At 44.3% G+C, this 12,198-nt stretch overlaps 1 protein-coding gene across 4 annotated transcripts in view; it reads left to right on the forward strand.

Moving 5' to 3' along the window:
* The window catches only part of EIF2B3 (eukaryotic translation initiation factor 2B subunit gamma), a 133,880-nt gene that overhangs the window by 21,082 nt on the left and 100,600 nt on the right, over positions 1–12,198 (forward strand). For all 4 annotated transcript variants that reach the window (XR_007775353.1, XM_050961180.1, XM_050961182.1 and 1 more), the window contains 2 exons: positions 3,781–3,940; positions 11,296–11,407. Coding sequence is in view for 3 of the 4 variants with exons in the window: in XM_050961180.1 (XP_050817137.1) it covers positions 3,781–3,940; positions 11,296–11,407 (272 nt within the window). In the remaining variant the exon portion in view is untranslated. The remainder of the gene's footprint in view (positions 1–3,780; positions 3,941–11,295; positions 11,408–12,198) is intronic.

The raw sequence follows: 12,198 nt of genomic DNA on the forward strand, positions 1-12,198 counted from the left end.
TTCTCCCCTGTGAAAAATGGTCCACTTTGAACTGCATCTACACATCACATGACAGGTCCACCTACCTCCTCCATAAATTGCGGCTGAGACACAATCCTATTTGCAGCTGTGGAAAGGGACTTAACTATGTAACACCTCGTCAACAGTGTCCCAAACGATCATATCCTGATGGTCTCTCTGCCATCCGTTCCACATCACCTCAAGCAATCAATTGGATTGCCACCCTAGACTTGGACATTTAACATTGCTGTCATTAAGCCACACAGAAGAAGAAGGATACTTACACGGCCCCTGTAGTACCTGGATACGTCTCAGTTATAATGCGTTGTGGGGAAGTACAGTTAAGAAATGAAGAATTTGTATACATGGTACCTTAATGCGCCCCTGCAGGGGTGTAAATTCTAATGTGCATCAGCATCTCGCTCGGTAACTAGTCCATGTGGACCCCGCTGGCGCACACTAGAAAGTTCCTTAGTGTGCGTTAATGTAGTCGTGTTTTGAAACAGGACTAGATTAATGTACAACAGCAGCATCCACACAAGCTAGTTTAATGCACGCCAGCATGTATGCACTGAATTTACTCCCCCCCCCCCTCCCGCTGGTACAGATGAAGGCACGGTGTAGACAAGCCCTGAATAACTTACCCAAAGTTACACAGGAGATTTTTGGTGATTTTACCACTCTAACCACTGGACCATCATCCCTGTCTGGGCTATCCTCACCTCATCTTTTATCCACTCAGTCTGAATAATGAATAATAAGTTGCTTTTTTTTTTTCTTCTTTCCCTTGTGGCAACTGAGCTTGCAGGGTGTGTGCTTATTAAGTATGGCATATGCTGGGTTTTTTTTTTAACCAGTTCATGTTGTTGCTTATCGTGTTTGTATAATAGTTTGGGGTTGATGTAATCAGTGTTGCATTTAATTGTGTAAAGATTTTGATGTTTGTTCAGTGTTGGCATAATTCATTAATTCGAGTGCTAAGGGGATGTGAATGCACATGTGTGCCTACAGTATGTCTCCTTTATATCGATGCTTTGTCAGGACGGTGCACTGTACTTAGAGCATGTATATGGAGTACATATTTGAACAAATACAAGCTGAACCATTTGTTTTCTTTCTACTGCACCAGCCTTAAGAAAGTAAAGAAAAACACACACTTCTACTAGGGTGCTAGTAGAGTTTATTTTTTCATTCAGCCATTAGTTTATTCTTTCATGGGCTCAATGCCGGAAAAAAGTGCATCCATTAGACAGTGAGGGCTTTATTTATGGGGGGAGTGGTGTTTCAAAGGGGAGGCTGTCGAGTCCCCAAAGAGCCTTTCACGGTGTATTCTCAGCATGCTTCTGAGGCCAGCGCTCTGCTCATCAGGAGGAGAGGCAGAAATGTGGGCTTTACAGAGCAGCTGTGTGTTTCACTGGTCCCTGTGCTCGCTGACGTTTATTTACATATTAGGAGAGTAAATGGGTAGAACAGATGGCAACCAGACATTTGGTGGTTCTGTTCCGCTGCGCTCCTCAGGGGTCTTGCATTCAGTCTTTGCAAAAGCTCGTCCTAAAGTGAGAGGGGGAAAAAACCCAGGGGCCTGTTCGCAATTACGAAAGGCTTGTTGGCAGTTTACTCCAATGACAGATTAAAGCACTTAGTAAAATGTTAAATAATTATGAGATTTGTTTTACAAGTCAAGATAGTTGTTCCTTACAATATATCTGGTCTGTCTCTTTATTCACCGTTGGAGTGAATGTATTTAGATTTAAACAGTGATCCTTTCCCTCTACAAAACTAGGTAGAAGAAGAAAAGTCGGTCTGTTTTTAAACACCCTTGACAAATCTTTGCCCTTCTTTGAAAGTATTGCGACTAAATTCATGCTCTTGCACAAAACCAAATAGTTGGAAGTTTTACAGCTTAAAAAGACTGAATGTTACATACTCTGAAAGACATTCATTGCATGTCTCACTCTTTGCAGTCATAAAGCTGCAGGCTGAAATCTTGTTTGCCAGATTTTTCTTCCATTATTTGTGCATATTGGTTTGCTGATATAGAGTTGCTCTTGAGTGGTGGGAAGCTGCCATTGGATTGTTTGGTTTGTTTTTCAGATGAGATAATCATAGCATTTCTCCGAGGCAAAACCTCCATATAAAATATGGATTTTGATAAGCAACATTAGATGGAGAGAGGTAGGTCACAATTTGGACCCGACAGACTTCCAACCTGGATGTTATCCCTTCAAACTAAGTGGCCATAATCTTCATCTTAATAAATTATTAGTGCAGATATACTACACTAAAAATGATAGGCGTGGCTCTGCAAGGTACCAGACATCTTCCATGTACAGCATGCTAACGCTGTAGCTGTGTCGCAGTCTGTTGCATGATGAATTCCCCAAACACCTAAAAATCTCCAAACACTCTTGGGGAAAGACCCTGCAGGCCCTTCAGTATATCAAACCTCAACGTTATTCCTAGTTATGACTTTCACATCTCCTAATATTGGGTGAAGGGCTATCTTGCAATCCCTTCCAAACTAAAAAGTGCATACTCATGTTTTCTCTTTAACTGTGAACATCACATCAATTCAAAGTAGAAATAATGAATAAAGTAATTCAACTCCTGTCACAGCGACGTATCCTATGGTAGGAGCTTCACAAAAAACATCAGTGTCTCTGTGCCATAGAGCTTGCATATTAAACTATGGACTGATGAAAAAATGAAAATAACAAACACCAGGGAGGGAAAAAGAACTGTGTCCCTGAAACACAGTGTTGTGATTACACCATTTAGGAGCAAAATGATTGACTAAAATTAACAGATAAAGTCCAAACTCACTAATTGTGCTGTTGACAAAGCTCTAGAAATGGGGTGTTAGGAGCAATTGAAATGAGGCGAGGATAACTGTCTGGCTAGTTTGTTTTTGGAAAAGTAGTTTTTGCCACTCATAGGAAATTGAAAGCTGATCCTAAACAAGAGAGCATCTGGTTTGACATGCGTATTTGTAATTGGCAATAGTGGGGAATTGATCGTGTTTCACCTCAGAAGTGGCTGTACTTTAGTGGTGAGTGAAGTGGTTCCCTTGTATAGTTTGCAAAGCACTTTGGGATCCCTTGAGATCAAAGTTAAATGTATTAGGAGTTTGCTTATTAAAATTTGCTGCAGGACGATGTTGGCTTTTAGAGGGCATACTTCCAAAGTGAGCAAACTGAGGTGTGATTTCTGAGTAAATCAGGTGCCAAATTTGTCCAGCATTTGATTTTCCAATAAGAGTGACTTCATTTAAATATATTTTTAAATTGTTTAGGCAAGATGGGAAGTCAGCTACTAAGATTACTCCAGAAAGGTCATTATTATTAATTAACGTAAAATAGCCATGGCAAGTGTTGCAGAACTTAATGGCAGCACTGAAGGCTGTGAACTCATCTGTGTGTCCATGATCCTGCTCCTTGGGTTGCAAGGAGAGGATGACAAACTGGATGGTTGCATGAACTTTATGTCCCATTTTTGGATGTGCTCTGGCAATGGTAACAAATTCAATAACCTTACCGCTAGATATCCTCTTCATGCCAGTAAAAACATACACCCGCAACTCTGGCTGGTGGCTTAATGTGGCTCTCACATGGGAAAGCCATGAAACATTACAGACTGTTTGTTGCTAAGGTATCCCAAGTTGACAAAGCAGCAAAGAATCCTGTGGCACCTTATAGACTAACAGACGTTTTGGAGCAAGTTGACAAGTATGTGGCATGGTCTGTCTTTGAAATGTTTATTTTTTCTTCTGTGTTTTGGCAGACTGATGTCTTGGTACTAAGCTGTGATCTGATCACAGATGTTGCTTTACATGAGGTTGTGGATTTGTTTCGAGCCCATGATGCCACACTCTCCATGTTGATGAAAAAAGCTCATGAACCCACAGAAATGGTACCAGGACAGAAAGGGAAAAAAAAGCCAGGTAAGTAGATTAACAATGTTCTTCCTGACTCCGTGCACCTGAGCAAACTACAAATCCAGCACAGTGGGGTCCCGGCTCCTCAGCACTAAAGTCAAACAAAAGAATAACAATAATGTAATACCAATGTAGAATGAAGGGGCCAAGCCAACAAGTGGCCTTAATGTGTGCCCCAGGACGGAGGGACTTTAAAAGAAGACAGCTGAAACTATTTTGTTGGGCTCCTGCTTTAGACTAAAGGATTTAAGGACAGGGAACAGGACTGAAATGAAAGCTGGGATCATCCCTCCTCTGAAGGCCTCTGAAAGAAACACTGCTTTGTAAAGCGCGGGTGGATGAGTGACCACAGAATGTAATAACGCCCTTCTAAGGTGGCAGTTTCTCAGGCAAGCACTCTGAAGTTAAGAAATGGTGCACATTGAGCAATGGGGATAGAACAAAATCTGAAATAGCTCATTAAGTGAGCACCATCCAGCCTGGACACTGAGAGGGGCAAAGGTCCCGTGGAAAAAATAGTATGTGATCATGTAATGAAAGGCTGTCTGCCAAGACATACGCACAGGGAGACTTGCTGGTTTTACCCCATTGATCAAAGAAGACTGGGCAAGGAGAATCATAGACTGTCAGGGTTGGAGGGGACCTCAGGAGGTATCTAGTTCCACCCCCTGCAGAGAGCCAGAGAAGGGGATCCTAGAAGTGTGGTGAGAAGCCTGAGGAGACAGGGACTGACTAGATGAGGAGAATGGGACTGGGGGCAGGGTGGGGCAGGGACTGGTTTGGAGGGGATGAGGCAGAAAGAGTCAAGCTTGAAAGGAATGGGCAGAAGAGTCTGTGCCCACTAGAGCACACTCCCCTCCAGAGCCTGGAAAATAACCCAAGATCCCCGAGTCTCACCATTCCTCTGCTAACAGCAAATCTCTGTGAAAACCCCTGGCAAAGCGTGTGTCTAATCGCCCTCCAGTGCTGGTCCACTTAGAGGATGACAACCTACTGTTGCTATCAGTTTTACTCCATTAACTCGTGGTGGAGATCTGTTCCAGGGCCGTCCCTAGGCATTTTGGTGCCCTAGGAAGGGGGGCGTCCCCAGGCCTCCATGGGGCGGGGTGGGGTGGGGGGTTGGCCCAGGCCTCCGTGGGGAGGGCAGGTATGGGGGTTAAGTGGGAAACTGCCCCCCAGCACTCACTAGTGGAGCAGGCTGTGGCCAGGTCACTCCACTTCCTGCCGCCCGGTGATTGCAGGGCAGGCCCGACCCCACACTTACGGGGCAGCAGGTAGTGGTGTGACTGGTCCCAGCCTGCTCTTCTCTACTCCCCTGGCTCCTAGCCTTAGGACTTGGAGGGCAGGGGGGAACTGCTCCCCAGCACTCACCGGCGACGTGGCTGGAAACCGGCTGTGCAGAGCAGGCTGGGGTTGGGTTGCTCCACTTACCACTGTAATGAGTGCAGGGCAAGCCCGACCTCTGCAGCAGTCCTCAGGGGAAGGGGTGGGGTGGGGGCGGAGCAAGGGCGGGAAGAGGCGGGTCCGAGCAGGGGTGGGGGGCAGCTTTCCTGGGCAGCTCAGCCGACTGGGGGATTGGGCTGAACGCTGGAGCAGCACGCAGCTGCGTAGAGTACTAGGCAGTTTGGTGCCCCAGGTTTCATGGTGCCCTATGCAGCTGCATATTTTGCATATGGATAGGGACAGCCCTGGTCTGTTCAGTAAATCTAAAGGTTGGAACCCTGCTGATGAGCCATGTGGATCTCAGCATGGTGCCACATGATGGAATCTGTTGTTTTACAATTTGCTCTTTTTTTAAAAACCCTGGAAAATTATTACAAAACACTCTGTTACAAGTATGCGGTTTAGGTTGCAAAGCCAAGCACTCAAAGCTTAGGGAATGCCACAGTTAAGGTTGCCTGTGGACCCTGAGTCCTGGGGAGCTCTGTTAAACTAACAATAAATGTTGTCATCAGTTCATAAATTTGTAGCTGTCAGAGATGGGAGAGAGCTACCAGATCACCCCAGGCTGATAGTTATTCCCTGTGGGCCATTTTCTATCTTTTCATTGCTTTCTAGCTGTTTAATATCTCTGCTGGAGAGAAAAGTTAAGAAATAAACTGTGTAGCCGTAATCAGGATGAATTTGCCACTGTAGTCAGTGTGGCGGGTTGGATCACAGGAACCCCCTGGGACCTGCCAACTCCCAATGGTGTCGAAACCCAAATAAATCCGTTTTACCCAGATAAAGCTTATGCAGGATGTAAACTCGTAAATTGTTTGCCCTCTATAACACTGGTAGAGAGAGATGCACAGTTGTTTGCTCCCCCAGGTATTAACACATACTCTGAGTTAATTAATAAGTAAAAAGTGATTTATTAAATACAGAAAGTAGGATGTAAGTGGTTCCAAGTAGTAACAGACAGAAGAACAAAGTAAGTCACCACGCAAAATAAAATAAAATGCGCAAATCTATGTCTAATCAAACTGAATACAGATAAGATCCTCACCAGTTCCAGAATGCTCCCTTTTACAGACTAATCTCCTTTTAGCCTGGGTCCAGCAATCACTCTCACCCCCTGTATTACTGTCCTTTGTTCCAGTTTCTTTCAAGTATGGGGTGGGGGTGAGGGGGAGAGGCTCCCTCTTTAGCCAGCTTAAGACCAAATGGAGGGGTCTCCCAGGGGTTTAAATAGACTTTCTCTTGTGGATGGAGACCTCCTCCTCACTCCTATGCAAGATGGAGTTCTGGAATCACCTGGGCAAGTCACATGTCCATGTGTGACTCAGTCCCAGATTTGGACCTTAGCGTCCAAAATATGGGGGTTAGCATGAAAACCTCCAAGCTTAGCTACCAGCTTGGACCTGGTACCTGCTGCCACCACCCAAAAAATTAGAGTGTTTTGGGGCACTCTGGTCCCTCTGAAAAACCTTCCCTGGGGACCCCAAGACCCAAATCCCTTGAGTCTCACAACCAAGGGAAATAATCCTTTTTCCCTTCCCCCCTCCAGGTGCTCCTGGAGAGATACACAGACACAAGCTCTGTGAAACTACACAGAGGGACTCCCCCTCTCCGTTCCCAATCCTGGAAACAAAAGTACTTTCCTATTTCCCCAGAGGGAATGCAAAATCAGGCTAGCGATCCAACACACAAATCTCCCCTTGATTTCTTCCTCCCACCAATTCCCTGGTGAGTACAGACTCAATTTCCCTGAAGTAAAGAAAAACTCCAACAGGTCTTAAAAGAAAGTTTTATATAAAAAGAAAGAAAAATAAGTACAAATGTTCTCTCTGTATTAAGATGATACAACACAGGGTCAATTGCTTAAAAGAATATTGAATAAACAGCCTTATTCCAAAAGAATACAAATCAAAGCACTCCAGCACTTATATTCATGCAAATACCAAAGAAAAGAAACCATATAACTTACTAGCTGATCTCTTTGTCCTTACACTTAGAAACAGAAGACTAGAAAGTAGAACTACTTCTCCAAAGCTCAGAGAAAGCAGGCAGACGGAAAACAAAGACAAAAGACTCAGATACAAACTCCCTCCACCCAGAGTTGAAAAAATCCGGTTTCCTGATTGGTCCTCTGGTCAGGTGCTTCAGGTGGAAGAGACATTAACCCTTAGCTATCTGTTTATGACACAGGGTATGGCTACATTTGGAATTTCAAAGCACTGCCCCGGCAGCGCTTTGAAGTGTGAGTGTAGTCAAAGCGGCAGCACTGGGAGAGAGCTCTCCCAGCGCTGCATGTAAACCACATCCCTTACGGGTGTAGCGTGCAGCGCTGGGAGCCGCGCTCCCAGCGCTGCTGCCCTGATTACACTGACGCTTTACAGCGCTGTATCTTGCAGCGCTCAGGGGGGTGTTTTTTCACACCCCAGTTGCAGCGCTGTAAAGTGTGAGTGTAGCCAAGGCCTCAGAAATCAAGCAGGTGTACAGCCAATATTCTTAACCTCAACTACAAAATGATATATGTGTACAAATAGAATGAAGAGATATAGTAGACCATAACCTTTACAGAGATATTTTACATGGCACAGGCAGCACAAAACTTACTCCAGTTATGTCATATTCCCATTATGGGGTACAGTGTCACAGCTTTAAACAGAGGTGTTAGTTATAGAGGCTAAAACACTGACCTCCTTTAATAATTCTTGTGCACCTTAATGTCTTTTTAAAATGTAGGCTGTAGTTCAACCACAAGTTATGGGGTCACTGCAGCAAGTGCTGGGTGAAGTTCTTTGGCTTCTTATGTAGGAGGTCAGGCTAGTGATCATAACGGTCCCTTCTGCCCTTAACACCTGTGGAACGTAGTCATAGGAAGCAATGCAAACATAGTAGGACCCTGAGGAGTGATAGTAACCTAGATAGGCAGAGAATGTACGAAGAATGAACTCCAGTATTAGGGTGCTAAGCCAGTATATTCTTATCTCTGGGCATTGAGGCAAAGACCAAGGCATACATGCCAAATGTGCCTGCCATGATTTTTTTGAGACTGTCAGTATGAGAAGTTCAAACATCCAGGCTAGACCCAAAATATGTGCCTTAAACCTGTCCTGGCATCTGATGTCAGTCCTGTCTCTTCCCATCCCTGGTTCTATGTCCCAGACCCATTGTCCTCCCCCAGACAGTCCCATGTCTTTATATGTGTAAAGAAAGTCTGAAAGGATTGTGAGGGTGTGGTTCTTTCCTGCTCATTTTTCTTACCTTAAAGATCTTAGGAATGTCACTGAGGATCATTGGTATGGTTGTGGAACGACCTCATGATGGATGTGTCATCTGAGTTCTCTCACCTAAATCGAAAAGGGGCAGGAGTTCTGAATTTTTAAAGACATTTTCCCCATATGTCAATTAGGCATTGGAGTTAAATAGGTTTGTTTAAAAACAAAGATTTAGAAATTTGACTAACAATTCCTCCCCTGAATTGCTCAGCGTCACTCTCTTGTGATGTCATCATTTCTCCACTCTTCAAAGTCCCCAAGGTAGACAGAGCCTGGATTTCTAACTAAGGCTGGGTCTACACTGCCACTTTCAGCGCTAAAACTTTTGTCATTCAGGGGTGTGAAAAAAACATTCCCCTGAGCGACAAAAGTTTTAGCGCTGAAAAGTGCCAGTATAGACGGTGCTTTATCGTTGGGAGCTGCCCTGCCGATGATAAAGCTACCACCGCTCATTGGGTTTTTTTTTTTTTTATCATCGCCGTGAGAGCTCTCCCCCGGCGATAAAGCATGACTACACAGCCCACGTCACAGCGCTGCCGTGGCCGTGCTGTAATGTGGGTAATGTAGACATACCCCAAGTAGAACTATTTTTTATTGGGACAAAAATCTTTCAAGCCATCTTTACACGACATCAAAATACAGACCAGGGTACAAATCCGTTTTTTTCCCCTTTGTGGGTCATCTTTTAAGTTACCATTCCTGCACATTCTCCCTTTTTCCCTTCCGTTCCCTCAGGGACTAATTAAACTAGTTATCTGCCTGCACCCAGCCTGTTAACGTCAGTGCATTTCAGAACTGTCCTTTTACACTACAGGGTTTGGTGATACATTTTGCCTGGTCTCAGCACAAAAATAACAATCTCTCTTGCCTGTGCATGGAAGAGCACATTATCTAGGTTTCTCCTAGGAGTAAAACAGTTCACTAACATATTTATGCCTTTTTTTCTCTATGCACGCAGGGAAGAGAAAAACTTGTTTGGCCACAACCGTGTTGCACAATCCTGTTTTAATCATGGTTCTGTTTTTTATTGTAGACAGGCTCTTTGCTGTACAGATATAAAGATACAGTAGACTAGACAGTGGCTTACAACCTGACTTTAATTTAAGAAGCAGAATGCCCTTATTGAGAAACCTGTCGCTATTCTGTATGTAGGCGCAGACAAGGATTTCAAAGGGTTAGGTGCAGCAGGCATTTGTTTATCTCTGCTTAGAATTAGGACCATGGCTTGTAGCTTGATTTACTACCTAGAATGAATAGAACCACTGCTCTCAAGAATTTTGTAAGTTGGTTAGCTTGATCCTAATTGTGCTTTAATTTTTCACATTGTTATGTGTTCAGGGCCTATTTTTGTGCTCCTTAGCTATATAATTAATTTGAGGGGAAGCTTCTGAAGGGAGCTAGCTTGACCATTTGGATCAAAGGCTGCCAGTGGGGAAGCTTTCAACAGCTACATAGTTTTGACCTTATTTTGGTGGTGGCTGTTACTATGGCAGCTATTAAGATGCAAATAGAAAGAAAGCGAAGGAGGAAAAGTGGAGTTAAAATGCAGTTTGGCTGGAAAAAAGAAGACTGTAAAGAAATTACTTCTCCCAAGGCATTCATTTCTCACACAAGGTTGGTGTGAGTTTTAGGAATTGGGGAGGGTAAGCATATGCCAGCATTTGACCAAATATACCGTCTCTGGGAAGAAAAAGAAAAGTTTGCGTCAGAATTGTGCCATTGAGATATTCCTGTGCTTTCAGCTTCAGGGTAAGGGAACAGCTTGTGGATACCACCAAAGTTGTGTTGCATTCCATATTCATTGCAAAGTGAAATCACCTTCCAATTGCTTTCCCCCAGCTCTTCTGAGCAATTTACTCTAGAGATGGTTTGACCCATATCCAGAGACATTTGTGAGAACGGAGTTCTGCCCTCGGTGTGTGCAATGCTCGGGACAGACTGTTCGAAAAGAAAGTACTCTAGACCATTAGGCTAAACTCACTCCTAGTGTATTGCCATTGATTTCAGTAGCATTACTCTAGAGAGAGATTGACATAATAGACACCCTTTGGGTGGGTGCCCTTTTTAAACCAATACGTGTCCTCGGGCATCCAAGTATTAGGAGTCTGGAGCTGTGTGTGCGTGTAGCCTAGATGTTTATTACTAACAAAACGTTTATGAAAACAGGATAGTAGTTGCAAAGTCTTGTCTGAAATCCGTAATCCTCTCCTCACCAGCTAATTGCGACATGAGAAAAGGAGTGATTTATGGTGAAGGAGGAGGAACTGGCTCGGATGAGCTATTAATTATCATGGATTCTTTTTAGTGCAAATTGAAGTAGTAGGAAAGAAAAGGAAGAGAAGTAGCATGAGCTCAATCAAGATGAAGTATTGCATGCTGGGACCTGCTGTCTCCACAGTTGGCATCTTCATATAAAGATATGGGTGGTTTCAGGGGCCATGTTTTAGAACGTCATGAGCCGCATTTTGGCTACCCTGGTTGAAAGGATGAAATAAATGTATGTCGTAGAGCATTAATGCAGGTTCTTTGGCTTGATGGGTTAATCTCTGCTTATGTTTGTGTTTTGAAGTCCAGGGCAATTTGATCAATCCTTCTTGTTTCCAGATTCCATTAAGATAAGACTGTAAAATGGCTGTGTTTGATTTTCTACTTCAGTGGAGCAGCGTGACTTCATTGGAGTGGATGACACAGGAAAGCGGTTGCTCTTCATGGCTAATGAAGCTGACTTGGATGAAGAACTTGTCATTAAGAGATCCCTCCTTCAGAAGTAAGCCCTCTGCGGTCCTTTTAATGGAAATTTAGCTTGGAGTGGAGAAAAATATTGGGGATGGGATTGATGGCGAAAGATGAAACTGGGTTAGGGAGAGGAGGGGGGAAGGAACTTTTCTTGATGCATGATAGGTGGCTCCCATAAATGACAATGAAAGCACAGGGTTATTTTTCAGTGGGAAGTATTTTGCACCTACAACTGGCTGGTGTCCTTGTTCTGCAAGAACAGAAGGATTGTCATGAAAAAGAGCAGAGAAGGAGAAAAGGATGAGTGAAAGAGCCATGTGGTTTTTAAGAAAAGCCAGGGTGGCTAAATTCAGATGTTGTTCAAATTCAATAGTTTATATTTGTGATAGAGCCAGAGGTGAAAGTAAGCTGGTACGCTCTGGTAGGGAGGACCCCTGAGAAAAGGAGACTGACTGAGGGAGGGAAAGAGAAGCCTGCTCCCTGCATAAGAATAGTTTAAACTCAGCTGTTCCCTGATGGTTCAGCCCCCAGGACTAGGTTTCTGGCCTCCTTGTTAATTTCACTCACAGTAGCTGGCGGGAGGAGGTCGAGCGGAGGGTGTGTTTGACCATGGCAGGGGCAGTCCCTGTCTGCCCCCGGGGATGAGGGGATCTCTCCTACAAATATATACAACAAATACAAGCATTTGGCTGCACGGCTTAAATCCTGAGCTAATAAAAGCAGGTGGAAGGGGAAAACTCACTGTCACATTGGTTTCTCGTCTCCTCCCTCCCCCTCCTCCAGCCAGGCTGCAGACAAGGCTCTGAATTCCTCCCCATTCCC

This window comes from Gopherus flavomarginatus, chromosome 7 (assembly GCF_025201925.1).
Source record: "Gopherus flavomarginatus isolate rGopFla2 chromosome 7, rGopFla2.mat.asm, whole genome shotgun sequence".
In the NCBI taxonomy this organism is placed as follows: domain Eukaryota; kingdom Metazoa; phylum Chordata; order Testudines; family Testudinidae; genus Gopherus; species Gopherus flavomarginatus.